We start from the raw sequence: 19,759 nt of genomic DNA on the forward strand, positions 1-19,759 counted from the left end.
AAGAATGCTGGCCAGGTCGTGCCTCACTGACTGAGCTTGTCCATTCCTGCCTCTTCCTGTGCATGCCCTGCCATGCTCAGTACCATCTTTAACCACCGTGCAAACCGCAGCAACATACAAATAAATACTAAATTAGGATATGTTGTTCAGGCTAATAAAACCAAGTCAGAACACTGTGAAAGAGCATAAAGTCTGCACTCGTCGTCATCATCATAAAGTAATCGTGATAATCATCACAATCGAGTGATCGTCATAAAAAAAACTTATCACAAAGTCACCATTATCATAACCTTATCGTAAAGTCAACGTCACCATAAAAAAACATGTTAATATCAAGTCAGCAGCACTGCCCTGCAGTCCGACAAGACTCAACTTCCAGCGTCTTTACGGCCCTGTGGTCCACGCAATCCCACAGTTACGTCACTTTCCGTCATTGCAGCTCACACATTTGTTTACACGTGGGTCGGGGTGCGACGTGTGGGACACTTGTGCAGGGTGGTGGAGGGGGGCAGGTTACCCCTGACAGGGATTGGAGTGGCACCCAGAGGTTGGCAACCAATAAGTAAGGTAAAATTCATACTAACCGCCACCCCTTCCCTCCACCCCACCCAAACCCTCACCAAGCCCACCCCCCTCCTCCCTACCCATTCACCAGCATGGCCCATGTAGTGTCACCAACCATGTTAATGTGGAGATTCCCACGTAGGAATCGAACCTTTTTTCATCTCAATTGCACTTCTCTCGTGTGTAGTGTCTGTCTCGTTTGCATAGTCCCTCTCGTCTTGTTTATATACCGTCTGTATTGTTCGCTCCGATAACCTAAACGTAACGTTTACATGTGATGTTATACTATCTGCACGAATCGTATATTACAATAAAAACATGATATTCTTGCACGCATAACCCAACGCGCGTATCGTGTATCACGCCGACGATCAAGTCACCCGGAGCTCGCCCCATTTCATCAGGCCTGGGAAGCTCAGCAGGCTTTGAGCCTAGACCAGTGCTTGGATGGGTGATCACCACGCACATGCTGCACATAATAGGTGTTGTTGTTGTAGGCTGCAAGGGTTAGGACTTTTCGGGTGGTGCGGCAAAACTAATTGTTGTACTGCACCTCTACGATCCCACGCTAATGCTCCCCGCCTTCACACAAACCCGCACTGACCGACGTGGGGGTAGTACGCTTGATATAATCTTAACGCTCTGCATGGCCGTGGGAAGGCCGTCATCCAGCAGTGGAGTGACAACAGGGCTCCACATGACATCACAAGCGTGATGTCATGTGGAGCCCCGCAATTCAAAGCGTTGTTACCAGCTGAGTGACGTAATGGGAAGACCTCTTCCCCGACGGTTGGGGCCTATCAGTAGCGCATTTGCGGCTTGTTGCAGAGGCTCACGGTTCAAATCCAGAGGCCGCCGTGATAAATACTGCAGCGTGAAATAACCATAATACTACTTATATTATGTTTTACAGTGGACGTTAAAGATGCCGTGACGTCATTTGCAAAGAGTAGGCCAACGCGTGCCGGCGTCACGGCTCAAATTTGTCAAATTCGAAAAGGTTCACCGCAAATCACTCAATCTAGATTAAACATGGCAATCACCCCCGCCCGCCGCTCCCCCTCCTGTGAAAACTAGCCAGGACCCTACGAAAATAGATTCTCGAGACTCAGCGAAGCTTTCCTGAGTAAACAAGTGTAATAATACGACCACTACAACTACAACAGACAGGCCCTGAATGTCAGCCGTTTGACCATGCGACGGTTGTGGGATCTGGAAGAAGGAAGGGGAGCGATGGCGCGGTGCGGCTGTGGCAGTAATGGCATGTGGCTGCGGTAACCTCCAATGTAAACAAATACACCACGTGCTTCGGCAGGTTTTATTCCGGCAAAGTTCAACCCGGGACGGTATGTTCCCGTGACATCTTGGTTAGGGTTTTGTCATCTCCACGTCCATGAGTCCTCGTGGCGCAGAAGGACAGAGACGTGCGCCCTCTTCTAGAAGGCACACAGCACAGTGAGGCCCGGGGCGTTAAACAGTGCCACCACACGCGCCCGTCTACTCGGCGCTTTGAGAGCGGCTGTGCAGCACAATCAATTAGCGGTGGCGTGGAAGCCATTGGTATTGATTGGTGGGTGGGCGCCATTCCAAAAAACTTTTGAGAACCACTGCATTAACGCACGGGTTGAGAAACCCACAGCCGATGGGCCACACACAAACCACTATGTCACTTCATATGGCCCCGCAGCCACACGAGGCCTCCTACTCCAAAACGGATCCCACAACGATAGGTATCACTGCAAACATCTGGGGGGGGGGGGGGGGGGCGATGTCAAAACGGCATTATGGGGAGCTTCAGACATCAGTGCTTCTTATCACCCACATTCAAATTCGATTTCGCTTCAGAGAGTGGCAACTGTATAAACCATGCAGGTGTAGACTTGGCTTTATGTTAAGAGGCAACACACTTGGTTCACAACGCACGTGCACACACGCACACACACAAAGATCCCCTGTATAACCTTAACAGACCTTTGAGGAAAGTGCTGTTAGCGAGTAGCACCTATGAAGGCCGGCACGGTACACGAGGGCATAGGGTGGCCAGCACCACACCCGACCACATTTGCCTCCACAGTGGCGATGTTTACACACCGCACAAGATACTCAATTGAGGCAAAGCCGACCTGGGGGAGGCCCAGGACCGGTTTAGATAATCGTCACTGGTGTTGGCCATGAGTGGAAATAGAACTCAGACCGCCGGGTTGGAAGCAGTGCGCCAACTGCGTTGCTACTGCTGCCCAGAAAACATACCCACACACACTATCATGCCCACACACACACTAATATGCCCACACATGAGCAGCCATTATTATTGTCCTGCTGCCGCCTACAATAATAAGACCGCAATTTTGAATTGGAAACTTGGGAATCTAAAAACAAAGCTGTGTTCATCATACACACAGCATGGTGATGTCACATGACTTGCAAGGCAATCTGGGAGGACCGATTCCATGGTCTCAATCACACCTCTTACCGTCGAGAAATCACCATGCGCATGTGTCATTATTGTTACTCCGCATGCATTGCTGTTACTCCGTAGGCGGTGTTTGACTGATTGACGTCTGTGAAAAGGCACGGCTCAACGATAGGAGCAGTGGTAGCAGAGAGCTAAAATAACCTACAAACATTTTTTTTTATTTTACCAGGTAAGGTCCACTGAGCTATATAGCACTTTTTCAGAAGCGACCTGGCTACAAATGATAAATCAACGAAATGGCTTACGTGGAAATTTATAGCAGCTGAGTATAGCATTCTTTACAACGCATTAAATCACCGGACCAAACAGGGCAGTTCCACGGTCAGTTTTGAACGATTAACAATTAAAACACTCGGCAATATCCCCCACCGTGGGGGTGGAGGGGGGTTCCTCAGCTCCCCGGAGTGAAATACAAAAGCAGAAGGTGTATTATAGTGAAGTGCGCTTGCTCACTCATTCGCTCGCACAAACACCAACGCTGCCACTATCTGAACCGTCGCTATCAGCGTGCGTGGAGGAGCAGTGTAAACAGTCTCGGTGTGCACGAGAGCCCATCCCAGGCAGCTGTCGAGATAAAGAGCTGCCCGCTCGTGATTTTCGCTGGCCGGCCAGATTTAGGGCTGGCTGGCTGGCTACATTTTTGGATGCATTTCTGAGCGGCTGGTTGGCTGCATGGCTTGGCGCCGCTGTTGGCGAGATGTTAACTGCCGTGCCGATGCCTGTATATTTGGAGTTTGCAGGTCTCTCTCCCCGTGATGGCGTGGATTTGTCTCCGGGCCCTACGGTTTTTTCCTCCACATTTAGAAACATGCTTTTAAGAGTATTTGGCTGCTTTAAATTTCCACGTGATAAGCCACTTTGTTGAGCTATCATTTGTGGCTAAGCCACTTCTGAAAACGAGCTATATAGCTAAGTGCGCCTTACCTGGTAAAATAAAAATTGTTGAAAAGTTTTATTTACAAAAAATTGTCTATCTCAAGCTGTCTGGCTGGATTTCTGGCTGGCTTACTGGCTCACTGGCTGACTGACGAGCCGACTCGTTGGCTGGCTACATTTCTGGTTGAGTGGCTAGCGAGCTCGCTGTTTGGCTGACTGGCTGGCTCGCTGGTCGGTTGGCTCGGCCAAGCGGCTAGCGAATCAGCGCAGCTCTTGCAAAAACAACCGGCTGCGTCTGCGGTGATCGATGAGGAATGGGAGAAAAGTTATGGGACGGGTTTTGGGTCAGAGAGCTGTGCCCATCCACCCCACGCCACCTCCCCTGAGCGCCCGTTGGCATTTGCATTCCACAGTGTGTGCACTAGGAGGGAAAAATGACACGGGGTTGGGTGGTGGTGGGTGGTGGGGGCAGTTAGTCATGGCCAGAGGAAGGTCTTGAACCTGAACCTGTGGCAGGGAATTGTCAGCACAATTGGCCACGGGAATGTCGTTCCAAACTGTGGAGGCAGCCGAGGAGAATGAGCGATCTCCCACTGAGCGAAAGTTAACTCGAGGCTGCCATAAAGCCTCGGTTGCTAGAGCAGCGAGTTAATGGAAGAGATAGAGTGAGATGAGAGATGAGAGGTAGGGCAATGCATGGAAGGGAGTAGAGTGCGATGAGAGGGGAGAGGTAGGAGAGTGTGTGAAGGGGAGTATTGTGCGATGAGAGGGGAGAGGTAGGAGAGTGCGTGGAGGGGAGTTGAGTGAGATGAGAGGGGAGAGGCAGGAGAGTGCGTGGAGGGGAGTAGAGTGAGATGAGAGGGGAGAGGTAGGAGAGTGCGTGGAGGGGAGTAGAGTGAGATGAGAGGGGAGAGGTAGGAGAGTGCGCTGGTGGCGTTCCCCAGGCGTTTGCCCATTGTCACAACCGCAATTTCCGCCATTTCAAGCCAACCTCCACCGACGACCCCCGTGGGACCGATGCACCACCACGAACAAACACCGCGGTGGTGGCGGTTGTGGTGGTGGTGGCGGGGAAAGCTCACTGTGCTGATTAGAGCGACGGACGTTACTCATCGAAATTACCACAGCGCGCTAACATTGAACAACACAATCCAATCCGATGAATTAAAATTATGTTGCACCCATCCCCCACCACAACCGCCCCAACCACCCCATCTTTGTCTTCCCAGTGCTGATGTTTACACACTGCACCTGGTACTCGTTTCAGGCTGAGCCGACCTAAGGGAGGTCCAGGGCCCCAGCGGTGACTATGCTAACCACCTGTGTTAGGCGTGGCCGGGAATTATACTCAGGTTGCTGTATTGGTGGTGCAGTGTGCAAACCACTGTCACTGCTCCGCATACACACACACTCAGGTATACACGTACCTATAGAAACAAGACAAAGATCCCATGTATAGCCTTAACAGATTGTTGGGGCAAGTTCTGTTAGCGAGCACCTATGAAGGCCGGAACGGCACACGAGGAGGTGGGGTGGCGAGCACCACGCCCAACCACCTTTGTCTCCCTAGTGGCGACGTTTACTCACTGCACCACGTACTCATTTGAGGCTAAGTCGACCTAGGGGAGGCCCAGGGACCGGTTCAGATAATTGTCACTGGTGTTGGCCGTGAGCGGGAATGAAACTCGGGTCGCCGGATTCGTAGCGCGGCGCGCTAACCTTTACACCACCGTTCCCCACTGTCAAACACACAAACACACACGGCGCGCGCCTGGCTGGCGACCGACCGCCGGCCAGACCCAAACCCTGCCCTCTTGCTCTCTTCCTGCAACGCGAGGCAATTGCACAAGCCTTGAGCAGCGAACACACGCTCTCATCAACACAGCCATTGTTCGGCGGCAAACACGCAACACCAGGGTCGCGTTTGTCCTCATGACAGCAGCCAGGCGTGTACACACGTGTGTGTACACGCACGCACACGTGTACACACACGTGTGCGTGCGTGTGAGAGCGGTTAGCGCGCTGCGCTACAAATCTGGCGACCGGAGGTCGATTCCCCGCTCACGGCCAACACCAGTGACGATTATCTGAACCGGTCCCTGGGCCTCCCCTAGGTCGACTCAGCCTCGAATGAGTACCTGGTGCGATGTGTGAACTTTGCTACTCGGAAGACAAAGGTGACTGGGCGTGGTTCTCACCACCCACCCCCTCGTGCACCGTGCCAGCCTTTATAGGTGCTCACGAACAGGACTGGCCCTAAAAGTCTGGAAAGTCTGTCTGTTCTTACAGCAGCTGGCATGACGAGAAGGCACGTACACACACACACGCGCATGCGTGTGTGCTGCCGTGAATGCAATGGTGTTTGTGTGTGTGTGATGCAGTGGTTAGCGCACTGCGCTAGAAACCCTGCGACCTGAATTGAATTCACCGCTATAGCCAACATCGGTGGCGAATTACATCACAACTCCCCCACGTCAACTCCGGCTTAAATAAGTACCTGGTGTTGCATGTAAACATCAGTGGTGGGGAGACAAAGGTGGCCAGGCATGGTGCTTACTCCACCTCCTATATCATGCCGGCTTTAAATAGGTGTTCGCTAATAGTACTTGCCCCAACCGTCTGTGAAGGGATATATATATATATGAGATCTTTGTCTTTGCATGGGTGTGCGTGCGGCACTGTGTATTCTGCATTAGTGTGTACAGTTGTGTATGCGTGTATCCTTCGTTTAGAGTTTGAGAGTGTGTGTGCGTGTAAGAATGAGCGTGTGCGAGTGTATGTATGTAATTAAATTAGTATACGCAAAGGGCTGGTAACCCCTCCACATTTTCCATGACATCGAATAATCACGGTGAAAACATCCAAAAAATGCCTTTGCCACAGATCCCAAGGGGACAGGCACATGAGGCTGCCAATCAAAGTCAGTCATTCCATAACACCTAGGTCTATTCCGTGACCTCCTGCCAGCGAGTTTTCTTCAATTAACGAGACCTCAAGGTACACCTTGCCTGGCACAAGCGCCATGGTGACGTCATCGCCACTTAGCGGCGAATGGCGGGTGCTGTTTGCATGGAGAGCTAAGATGCACGTGTGAACACGAGTGCGTTTGTTTGTGCACAGCAATCTACGAAGAGGCTGTATGCATGAATGGGCACCCATATGGGTGGGTGTGTGTAGTGGTTAGCGTGCTGCGCTACGAACCCGGCAGCCCGAGTTTGATTTCCGTTCACGGCCGACACCAGTGACGATTATCTGAACTGGCCCTGGGCCTCCCCTAGGTCGACTCGGTCCCAAATGAGTACATGGTGCGTGGTGTAAACAGACGGGCGTGGTGCTGGCCACCCACCCCCTTTGTGTGCCGTTTTGGCCTTCATTAGGTGTTTGCTAACAGCACTTGCCCCAACAGTCTGCTAAGGCTATACGGGGGATCTTTGTTTTGTGTGCTAAGGTATTTTCCTACTGCAGAGGTAAGATTCCACGTGATGGTTTGGCGCTTCCCCTAAACAACGTCATACGAACGGCGCCCATTGCTACGGGACTACCATGAGCGAGCAAGACAGCAAGTCCAGAAAAACCGCGGGAAAGCCAAGAGAAGACCTTGCTTTCTCCCCGCGTTCTGTTCCGTCACTTTACACCGCATGCTTGCAGCCTTAATCCTGACGGGGCGCGCTGGCCCTTCTAATGTTCCGTCCTCAAAACAGGTTTGCGCTTGAATTCACGGAAAACGAGAGCACGGTTCCGTAGTGCGGTCGTTTATTAAGCAAAGTTTGTAGCCACGTGACCCATCAAGCGACAAGACAGCCTGTGACCTGCTTTGAAAGCCACTGTTGGTTGGTTCCACTGACAACAAACGTAGGACAGTACGACGTCGCATATCTGACCGTCACATATCCACCCTGACCAATAAGCCGCCCCCTCTCACCCAGCGGGGTGCAGTGTTTGTGCGCGATAGGGGGTAAACAGTCATTTTCTCGAAGACGTTCATTCACGTCGTCCCTGGGTGACCTCTTCACGCACACACGGCACCGTGTTCTCAATATCGCAAGCTTTCGCTCACTTCTGAAGCACAGCGCAAGCATTTCCCCCCTCCATGTCAGAAGCGGCTTGCGCTTTCCTTGCCCAGTAACCTGCGCATGCACGGTGGCGGACGCAGTCAACCAGCGAGTCGGATATGCGACATTTGTAAAGGAAGGGCCTCATGCGACAAACTATCAGCCATGCACCAGCGCGCGGGGAGTATGCCACGTGTGTGTATGTGTGTAGCGTCCTGTGAAACTCGCAGGCTGACTGCGTGTGAGCGTGCTTATGTGCCTGCATGTGTGTGTGCATAGCACTGTGTGGGAAGCAGTGGCTCAGCGGTTAGCACACTGCGCTACAACACCCTGCGACTGGAGTTTGATTCCCGCTCATGACCAATAAACAGTGGTGAATATTTGAACCGGTCCTGGGCCTCCCCTAAGTCACTTTGGCTTAAAGGAGTACCTGGTGCGGTGGAAAACACACCACCATGGGGGGAGACAAAGACGGCCGGGCATAGTGTTGGCCACCCACCCCCCTCGCATGCCAGTGCCAGTCTTCAATGGTGCTTGCCAACATAATTTTTCTGTTAAAGGCTATATGGGGGGGGGGGTCTTTGACTTTTATTTGTGTTTGTATAGCATTGTGGAGAGAGATGGGAACAGTAATGTAGTGGTTAGTGCACTACACTGTGAACCCGGTGTACTCAACTCGATTTCTAGGCCATGACTAACCAGAATGGTGCTTATCTGATTGGTCCTGGTTCTCCCCTAGGTCAACTCAGTCTTAAATGAGTAGTTGATGCCCTGTGTTAACATCAGCACTGGCCAGGTATGGTTCCTGACCACACCAGCGCATGGTGTGCTGTGCCTGCCTCAATAGATGCTCGCAAACAGTGCTTGCCCCAACAGTCTACATGAGCTTTATGGGTGGTCTTTGTCTTTGTTCGTTGCAGTACTGTTACACTCACAGACTGACCTTGTGTGACAGTGGTGTGTGCGCATTTGTGTGCATGTGTGTGTGTGTATCAGTGCTATGCATTTCAAGGGCAGGTTGTACGTGGCAGTGGTTTGTGTGTGCATGCGTACGTGTGAGTGTGAGCACAGGCTGTATGTAGCTTGCCGTCGTGGTGTGTTGCTTTGGAACTGCTTTGCGTGTTAAGTTTTTTGTCCTTCCCCCGCACATCCGATTAGCACGGTTGGCTACGTATGGTACGAAAGAAGTTCAACATACATATGTGTGTCTGTCTGTAAGGAGTTTCTAGTTTTTTTATTGCGTTGTTTGTCTTGGGGCCCTAAAAATAGATGACCATTGATCACCACCACTACCACCTCCTCCGAGGCAGTGGGTGGGCTTGCTATTTGCGATGTTGGCTTTAAGTGTATTCACTTTAACGGCACATTGTGAACTGGAAAATGCCATGTTTTTGTGTGTATGTTGTCTTGTTGCGAGTAATAAAGTGCACATGTGCTCGCGTGTGTATGTGTGGGTCGACTCAGCCTCAAATGAGCACCTGGTGCAGTACGTAAACATCACCGCTAGGGAGACAAAGGCGGCTGGGAGTGATGCTGGCCACCCACCCTCCTCGTATGCCGTGATCGGCCTTCATAAGGTGCTCGCAAACAGCACTTGCCCCAAAAGTCTGTTAAGGCTATAGGGGGCGGGATCTTTGTCTTTTGCATGTGTGTAGCCAGGAGCGGTGACGCAGTAGTTAGCACACTGCGCTACGAACCCGGCAACCCAAGTTCGATTCCCACTAATGGAAAACACCAGTGACAATTATCTGAGCCGGCCCCAAGCCTTCCGTAGAACAGCGGTTGGCAACCTTCAGTTCCGGAGCCGCATGCGGCTCTTTCTAGGACTGGTTCGTGACACGGTTGGCTACGTTACGGTGTGAAACAACTTCAGTGTACGTACACACATACATACGTGAAGGAAAAGCGTGGCGAGCGGGCGCGCAGGTGTAAACTCACGGGCTGGCCGGCGGGCGCGCGGAACACGTGGCAGGAGGTGTGCGAGTCGGGGTTGTCGGGCTGCGTGCGCACCAGGTACGCGAAGCTGCCCGGCTGCCGGCTGCAGTGCACGAAGCGGGAGATGTGCGCCGCACGCTGCTCGAAGATGAAGATGGAGCTGTTGCTCTGGCTGCCGGCCGGCACGCACCGCACCAGCGGCGGGCACACGTACAGCACCACCTGCGGGAAGGAAACGACGTTCGTGAACTGTGAGTTTTCAACGCATCCCCCCCCCCCACCCCCCCACCACCCCCATAGTGCGTAAACGGTACGCTGGTGCAGAACTAGGATTACTATTTTTTATTTTACCAGGGAAGGCCCACTGAGCTATGTAGATTTTTTCATAAACGACCTGGCCACAAATGATAGCTCAACGAAGTGGATTATCGCGTGGAAATGTAAAGCAGCAAAATACTCTGAACGCGTGATGTCGATTCTAAATGTGGAGGGGAAAACCGGAGGACCCGGGAGAAATATCCATGCCACCACAAGAACATACAAACTCCTAATATACAGGCGTCAGGGTCTGGATAAAACCCACAACCTCCTGTATACCAGGCGAGGGAGCTAACATCTCGCCAAACAGAGAAACGAACGGTAGCTGCGGGCGTGTTTATTATGTGGGTCTCGGTGTGAGTCTCTAGGTGAGTGAGCCTATGGTGGTGAGAGGGGAGAGGGTAGGAGAATGCTTGGAGGGGAGTAGAGTGAGATGAGAGTGGAGAGGTAGGCAGGTTGGTGGAGATGGAGGCGTGAGATCCTGCAGACGTGAGACACGTGCGATGAGCTCAGGACCATTTTTAACCTCCACCACACTTCCTCTCTATTCTCCCAACTACAATGGCTCCCTGTCTACTTTCGCTGTGTTAAAATTCCTCACTCTCCTCTATAAATACCTCCATGGTCTTACCCAATCTTATCTTGCTTCTTTCATATCTTACGATGTCCCATTCTGTCCTCTACACTCCCAAGCTCCACTGTCCCTCTCTGTGCCTCCAAGGTTTTGCATGCCCCTTTGCCAGTGCAATGCCATCGTCCAGTCATCGCACACACAAACTGGAGTCTTTGCCGAGAGTGAACTTTTTCCCTCTGTATGTATAAGGCTGGAGAAGGGCAGGAGGTGGCAGGGAAAGAGAAGGAGGGAGTGGTGGGGTCATACAAATATTGTTGCCCTTGCTCGTACTGTAACATCAACATGGATCCATGTTACCAGGTGGCCATGTAGTGTGGGCTCTGGTCTGTGTTGGCATTCGCAGTGTAGCGATGAGCCCGCTTGCAGAATGGTTGTGCACAGCAGTGGCAGTGTGTGTGATAAGATGCTGTGGTTGAGGGTCTTATGGGTTTACAAAGCCAACACACACCGACTAAAATCCGTCTTCTTCTTCCTCCTCCTCCTAGTACTTTGCCCACTAATGCAGAGTGTGCCTTCCTGTTCGTCCTTCTCCACTACCTGTCCTGGTTCACAACCTCCATGGTTCACCGTCCTTCACATCCCGGTTCACCTCTTCAATCCACCTCTACCTAGACCTGCCTCTCGGTCTCCACCCTCGTGCTTCCACGTTCACCACCTTCGTTCACCAAAAGGCGTTTTTTCCTATCTGCTTCCCGCCTGAGTCGCCTTCTCTCAGCTTGTCTGAGATGAGCATCACTCTTGCCTTGTTCCATATCTAGATATTTCTGATCCAAAACAAAAACAGTCTAAAATTCTAATTCTAATTACCCGAGTTGTCCAGGTTACTCAGCAGGTCGGATCGCTGAGCACTGCTGAGATCCTGGGATCGAATTCTGTTTTTGGCCCATTCGTGATTAAAACCAGGTTCTCAAGTGTCTTGAGTTGATGGTCTCAGTCCGATCACGAATAACTGCAGAAACAATATCTACCGTATTGTTGGGTTTTAAATACGGAAACATTTAATTACACTGAGAAAATCCTCTCCAGTTTAACTGCTACGTGATGATCATCTCAACATTGCTCAGTGCGTGCAAAAGTTGCCGGGCCAATCGTGTGGATTTAAAGTCACTCGAATCGATCTTGGAAGTAGTTCTGTGCGATAAACTTTCACGGGCTGTTCTGGAATGCACAAAGGGTAATGCGCCACTCTGCTTGAGTTCCAAATGGACGTTTTCATTTCACGACACGATGCAGATAGGAGTTAGAACATAATTTGGGGTGAAAAAAAGGAGACTAATATATTTTTTAAACCAGATCTCTAATGAACCGAAGCAATGGAATTCTACGTATGGCAGGCATGACTTACATGAGACATAATGTATGACAACGCCTTTGCGCAATCCAGCGTGTGTGTGTATGGGCGTACTTGCTAATGAACAGACCGAGTTGGACACTCGGTAAGTAATGGGTCCATTATGACAGCTGTGAATGAATCTACAACCTCCCACAGTGAACAGGAGGAACATTTGGGCATATACAGGGAATGCTCATGTATCCATATGCGAATTAATATATTTCCCCGTTAATTCCACTCCTTGATTCCTCAACCCATGTTGAGGACTCTACCAGATTGATTGTATCAGCTCATCAAGTGTGTTCAACCACCACTCACCCTCCCACTCTCCCACTCGCCCACTCATTGATTGATTCACTCACTCACCCTCCCACTCAACCGCCACACTGCAGCTCACAGTACATCTCTTTCTGCTTCTTCCCTACCACCGCTCGACTGCAATTCCCTCCCATCGTCTCTTTTTGCACGTTATTACAACCTTGCTCAATTCAATAAACGTATTCATTTGCATTAGCTACACTGTCAATAGTGCTGCCTGATGCTGACCTGAACTGCCATACCGCAACCCAAGCCGACAACATCTGACAGTCCCAGACATAGCTTCCCATTCAAGCGCTGCACAAGCCGAGGCTCTACCCCCGCTCACTGCACATGTTTTCGCCATCGTTCTTCAAGCCTCTCCGCTGTGTTTTCTGGCCGTGTGCGAGGCGGCCCTCACACGGACGACGTCTTATCAATGAAAGTGGTCCCCTCCTCTGACAATTAGAGAAGAGCACTGCCCTATTGCCTCAGCAGGCCGTTTGGGGTCAAGTGCTGTTAGCGAGTGGCTACTTCTTCTTTCGTACGACTGATGTAGATGCAGAACAACAACTGCAATTTCACATTCGTGTCAGGAGCAGTGCAGTGTATCGCTGTGATGTCTCCTTCGTATTTGTGTTATTGGGCATTGCGCCACTGTATGTTGTATGGTCTGTTCTGGATGACCACAGTCGCACAATGCAGAGTTTTTAATTTTTCCATTTGTGTATCAGGTATCCGCATCTGCCATGGTTTGTAAAGATGCTGTTTAGGGTGGACCATGAGCTTTGTGTAAGATCAAAACCAGGGATTTCTGCGTTGGGTCTTTCACAAGCTGTTTGTTTGCGAGTTCTTTTGAACTCCAGCTCTCCAAGCTTCACTGGGGTTGAACTCGCATCATTGCGTGCCGACCGGCATGGAGCAGCGATCGAATTAAGATTCGTAAAACAAAATCTCGTAGCACGTGTGAAGCAAAACCGAAATTGAGTTCCCCAAGAAGCTCCGAGCACGGCGTCTGTCTTTTCGCTACACATGCTGGGCACTTCTACAGGAGATAAAACGTCGGACCTCGTGCTGGACAACAACACGGTACACAACCCCCGAGTACACACGCGAGAGCTGTGCAGGCACAAACCGGCTTATCTTTCCGAGATCCAATTATATTGAGCGAGCTAGGGGCGCTTTCATCCAAGCTAGGGTTGCTGCGATATGTTTGCAATTATTATAAGACTCAGGCTTATGTTTAGTGAATCGCAGTTGACGATCTCTTAATAATTTGTATGGATAATGGAAGTACAGTAATGCACCAAAAATAATACGATAATTCTAAACATAAAGCTACAAGACACTTACATCCCGATAATCGTGGACATTAAAATTTAATGGCGAAAATCTATATTGCGGCGATCGAGGTCATAGGTCATGTGATGATTGGCAAAGCTCAGGCTCCCCAGGGGTGAAATGTGCGCCCACCAGAACAGCTGAGGGTCACGTGTTTTCAACGGCTGGCACTGACAAAGCAGGGTAACACAGACGCACGCTCTGATACAGCGGTTGGAATTGGCAGTAGGATACTTTTTCGGACATGATCTCATTACTCAGGGACGTGGGTGGTGGGTGGCGTGGTTAGCGCCCTTTGCTATTCGAACCCAGTGAACTGGGTTCGATTTCTGACACGCTCTGATCTGGCGGTTAAAAGTTCGCGGTCGTATTTTTATTTTAACAATAGCCTGTACACGTGATTAAAAGCCTTTGACCAAATCATGCGAAACACGCCAAATCCCGTCAAACCTCATGAGCAAGCTAAGCCGGGTAGGGGCCTGGATAGTGCTTGGCTTGGCGACCACCCTGCACAATAACATGGTGTTAAGTGGTAAAGTACAGTTGTCAAATAACCCTCACTGCACGCACGATGTGGATTAGATAGGAGGCACCTCATCCAGTAGCGGATCAATCAAGGGGGCTGTAGATGAACCACATGCAGTACGTAGAACTGGAGGTTCAGTGCAGCCTCTTGTCCCATTGCTCAATGAGCTTTGACGTGAAGCCACGCATGCCTTAGCTTGTCTCTCCGGGCCAAATGCGGTTGCACTGAAATGCTGTGAAATTTTATACTTTTAAAAGTCCTGTCCTGGCAATGGAGGATGCTAAAAATCATGGGTGGGGAACCTTTCCTTTAAAGAGGACTCGAACCACCAGACTGACGGTTTCGTCTCACTCACCCTGAGTTCAACCACCATAAGACAGGTCGCAACAACACACACACTCACCCACTCACTCACCACACTGCAGGTCACAACACATTCACTCACCCATCCGTTCACTCCACTTCTCTCTCTGCTTCTTCCCTTGCAGTTCAACTTTAGAATTCCCTCCCATCACCACCTCTTTTCCTAAAGTCCTCAAAATAACCGAGCTCACTTCAAGTTACGTACCGACTCCTCTCTATTACACCTTCAACAGTGCTGTTTGTCGCCGGCTGTGTTGTTGTTTGGGCCTGTGCTCAGTAACTGATTTTTTTTAAAACAGGACTTCCAAGTACTTTGTGCAGCGCAATACATAAACACACGCACACACACCTTACCAGTTGCGTCACCGCAAGAGGCCCGTGGAATGACACCACAGAAGTGCCCGAGTGACGAAACCAGAAACACTGTGTCCTTTTCCACGTCCAAAATACCCCCCCCACCCCACCACTCTAGCACTTGATTATAGTTCGACTAAGATGATAGCAGTGATATACTGTATACACAACAACACAACCTCAAGGCATTCGTCAATAACGCCATGGCCGTAAAAATAAAAAATATATATAACATGCAACGATTCGGGCAATGTCCCTTCTGCACAGAGGTAGTGACGTATGTACGTATGTCAAATGTGCGCGAGGCCGCTGGCCGTGTGAAATAAAGTCGCGGGTTGCATTTGGCCCTTGGGCTTAGCCTCCTCCTCGTCCCTCCTGTAAAGCAGAACGTCGCATATCCGACCGTCCAATATCCCGCCCGGACCAATTATCCACCCACACACCCAGCGTAGTACTTGTGCACGGTTGTGCAAATGTCATTTTAAAATATATAGATATTCGCAATTATGGACTATACACACTGGTCAATGTTCTTAATCTCACGTACATTACCTTGCTTCTGAAACAAAATGAAGCATTTTCCTTTCTTTAAAGAAGTTTATGCTTTACTTTGGACAGGCATGTATTTGTTGTGATTTGTATAGCTGTCATGTTATACAGATGTTCACACATTGGACCTTTTCACATAACCCCACCTATAACCTAGCTCAACCGGCCATTCTGATGAGATGTTTTACTGTACTTTGTACATGAATTGAGTAGCAGCTAAAAAATATATTTGTCCAAGTCTTTAAATCCAGCCGCTGTATCCCACCCGCGCACTCGGGAGAAATGTTGCAGTTGACATGAGCTCGTTAACATGGACAATGATAAGACTGCACAGAGACCCATCGACCCACACAGAGACCCGTAGACTCACAGAAGACACATGGACTCACACAGTGACGTAAAGACTCACACCGAGACCCATAGCCTTCTTTGGTTCTTTCGATAAAGTCACGTAGAATGAGAATACAAGAATACATTGATAAAATAAAATAACACAATAAAATTCTCACGACGTTTCGGCCACATAGCCTTACTAAGACCTATAGAAACCCATAGGCTAACAGAGATCCAGACTCACACTGAAACTCTATGGCTCACGGACAGATCCAAAAGCTCACGGCAGAGACACATTCTCACGTAGAAACCTCAGATTCACACACAACAGCTTCATATTGGCCAGCGATGCTTTTCCACGTTTTCTTGCTATGTGCCACATTCACATTTGGGGGCGGGATTGTTTTTGTTTGTTGTTGTTGCTGCTATTTGTGGAAAAGGTGACGAGCAACCTACCCGTGGCCGGTTCGGCTAATGCGACGTTAAGGGGAAGGAGGTGGGGGGGCACAGTGAGCTTGAAACTCGAAAAGGTCAATATCTCTCGTTGGCGCAAACTGGTTCCAGTGACCATGGACTTGAGTTACGCTTAAGGTCGCAGTGGAGTAATAAGGTAGGGGGGGGGGGTTACGGCTGGAATGTTGTCGATTATGTTCGAGTTGCGGTGAAATTTCCGCTCAATATTAACACGGCCCAAGAGTGGTGGTTTGATGGTCTCCGTCTGGTTGATGGGATGAATTTGAGGTTTTAAAAAAAAAAAACTTCACGATGATGGGTTCCCACCGTTTCAGCCGGAAATTTTACACGGGAGATCCGTGGCTGCGTGATCACAGCAGCAATACAAAGGCAAAAGAACCCCCCCCCCCATCAATATTGCAATACCTTAAGGGGGGTCCCTTAAGGGGGGTCCCTTAAGGAATCCTGCCACAACTCACGAATTAACACAGTCCTACAATGCAGTAGAGAAAAAGTTGCCTCTAAAATGAGACCGCATCTCAAGTCGCTGTGCTGAAAACAGGGGGCATGTTTATTTTATTGAGGCCGCCACTGAAACGCACACTTACAAATATAGATCCATGCACTGTATCTACACCGAGACACAAAGAGTGACATAAAACACACACACGTATATAGAGACCAAAGGACGTTCAAAGTACCGTAATCCAACGACTCGCACAGAGACGTAGAAGAATCACACAGACACCCTGCGTACTTGCATGGCATGATCGTATGCAGTAGAATGTGTTTAAGATAGTCTCGAGGACTGCGACCGCATCTCAAAGACGCCGCAATCAAACATCCCACGACGGTCCTGTTACCGAGGGGGCTGTCAAGTCGCAGGCAAGGCACGAATGGGCGCAGGAGTCGACAGCAGACGTGGCTGGAGGAAAGGCAGTTTCAGACGAACGATACTTGATGACTGGAGATGCAGGTGCCTGCGTTTGCTTAGCTAGCGAGTGGAGTGGTGGGGTGACCGGACTCGTGTTCAGCGCTGCGCCCTGCTACGTGGCCGGTGCCTCTTGCTCGAAATCCAACGTGGACCTGTCCTCTCTCTTTGTGCGTCAAGTGCTGTGGCCCGCCGTATCAAAACACAATCTCTCTCTCTCACACACACACACAAAGTTACCTCTCGCTCGATCTGCTCCTTCTCCGAGCGTCTCAACAGCTCCGCCACTATCCAGGGCAGCATGGAGAGCGTGGCTCGCTGGTCGAGGGCAGTGCTGCCCAGGTAGGCAAGGCTGAAGGCGCGCTCGGCCACGCAGCCGCCCGCCTTGCTGCTCGGTGGGTGACTCTCTCCATCCACAGCGGTATCCACCACATCGGCCATACTTCCTCGCCGCTGCCAATTAGCCCCGTACCGCAATCCACACGCGTGGCTGCCCGCAATTCTCTCCCTCTTTCTCTCTCTCCCGCCGTGTGCTGCCCTTCCACCTCGGCCCCGCTGCCGGATGACAGCGGCAGTGGCTGGCTGCCCCAGTCACCGAGCTCCCATGCCTGGGTCCGGAGCGTGACACGTCTCTCTCCCCGCCGTGCCAGGCAAGGCAGGAGGAGGGGGAAGACCGGCAACGCAGGGAAGGGCGGTGAGGTATGGGGGACAGGCGGACGAGACGCGCAGAGAGGAGAGTCGGGGAGGTTGAGCAGTTAAGTACAAAGGGCAAACAGGGGAGCAGATCAGTAAATGGGCAGAGAGGGACTCGTACAGGGGGTCAGGTAGGTGGGTAGTTTGGGTAAGCAGGTAGGTCGGTAGGTCATCGGGCTGTTAGACGGGGCAGGCACGCGGGCGGGCAGAACGAGTCCGCGCGTTCCGCCGGGGACAGGAGCTGCGTGCCGACCGGTCCCGCCTGTCCGCCTCGCTATCTCCTCTGACTGAGTCCCCTCCTTGCAGCACCGAGTTACCCCCCCCCCACCACTGCTCCACTCCGCCCCGTGTTCCCAGGCACCCCTCTCCACTGATTCCACTCCGCCCCGTGTCTCCCAGATCCCCCAATGCTCCACTCCGCTCCGTGTCTCCCCGGGTCCCTCACTGCCAGATTCTGCTCCGTGCTCAGGTCCCCCACTGCTTCACTCCGTGTCTCCCAGGTCTCCACTGCTCCACTCCGCTCCGTGTTTCCCAGGTCTTCACTCCGCCCCGTGTCTCCCAGGTCCCCACTGCGCCCCGTGTCTCCCAGGTCCCCACTGCTCCACTCCGCTCCGTGTTTCCCAGGTCTTCACTCCGCCCCGTGTTTCCAAGGTCTTCACTCCGCCCTGTGTCTCCCAGGTCCCCACTGCTCCACTCCGCTCCGTGTGTCCCAGGTCTTAACGCCGCTCCGTGTCTCCCAGGTCTCCCACCGCTCAACTCCGCTCCGTGTCTCCCAGTTCCCCACTGCTTCACTCCGTTGCGCGTTCCCAGGTCCCCCACCGCTACACTCCGCTCCGTGTTTCCAGGTCCCCACTGCTCCACTCGGCTCCGTGGTCCCAGGTCTCCACTGCTCTCAGCCGCTCCGTGTTCCCAGGTCCCTACTGCTCCACTCCGCTCCGCGTTTCCCAGGTCCCTACTGCTCCACTCCGCTCCGCGTTACCCAGGTCCCCCACCGCTTCACGTTCCCAGGTCCCCACCGCTCCACTCCGCCCCGCATGCTTTCCACGCGCCTCTGGTAAGCGGCGTGGTGCGGACGGCGGCCATCTTACGTAGGGGAGGCGTGCGTGAATTGTATATTGCAAAAAATCACTACATTAACACGTTCGTCAATGATGAGGGTAATTTCCTTAACGTATACGTATGCTAATAAAAAATGGTCATCGGGAAACATTAAAAAAATCACTCTCGTTCAACTCCACGGTGTAAACAAAATCCAGCCTCCGACTTATTCTCCACTTTATTTATTTTTGGCCGGTCTATTTACATCCCACGAATAAGGTCCATTGCCCGAGACGTCGTCCGTTTTTGTTCCCCGAGTGCTCGTGACGGAGCCCTCGAGTTATAAAGTTTCTAAACCCTCCCGTGACGTCACACGCCGGGGGGGTTTAAACCTCCGCCCCCCCCACCTAAGATGGCCGCGGCGCGCACAGCCACACCGGGGGAGGCGCGTCCAGCTCGAACGCCATTGGCTCACGCTCCCCCACGTGACCGCCGCCGCAGCCTCGCCTTGTACGAGCGAGGAAATGCAAAATAAATTTTGATTTAAAGCTTTCGTGACTGCAGGGATTCATATTCTTGGTTCTTTCGGTAAAGTCACCACGTAGAAGGCAAACAATAAAATAATAAAAATGTTGTTTTATATTTTCAATAAAATACCGAAAGAACCAAGAATATAAATGCAAAATAGTTTAA

The 19,759-nt window shown here is 51.3% G+C and overlaps 1 protein-coding gene across 3 annotated transcripts in view; it reads right to left on the reverse strand.

Annotated features, from left to right (window-relative positions):
* The window catches only part of LOC116943469 (TBC1 domain family member 1-like), an 88,682-nt gene extending 69,613 nt beyond the window's left edge, over window positions 1-19,069 (reverse strand). For 2 of the 3 annotated variants that reach the window (XM_076067842.1, XM_076067841.1), the window contains exons 1-2: window positions 17,576-19,069; window positions 9,907-10,125 (exon numbers count right to left, since the gene is read on the reverse strand). In XM_076067842.1, the coding sequence (XP_075923957.1) occupies window positions 9,907-10,125; window positions 17,576-17,776 (420 nt within the window). In that variant the 5' untranslated portion in view covers window positions 17,777-19,069. The remainder of the gene's footprint in view (window positions 1-9,906; window positions 10,126-17,575) is intronic. The other variant, XM_032956259.2, reaches the window with a different exon arrangement.
* Window positions 19,070-19,759: the final 690 nt, after the last annotated feature.

The sequence above is a fragment of the Petromyzon marinus genome, chromosome 18, assembly GCF_048934315.1.
Source record: "Petromyzon marinus isolate PM22_M1 ecotype Great Lakes invasive population chromosome 18, UKy_Petmar_22M1.pri1.0, whole genome shotgun sequence".
Taxonomy (NCBI): domain Eukaryota; kingdom Metazoa; phylum Chordata; class Hyperoartia; order Petromyzontiformes; family Petromyzontidae; genus Petromyzon; species Petromyzon marinus.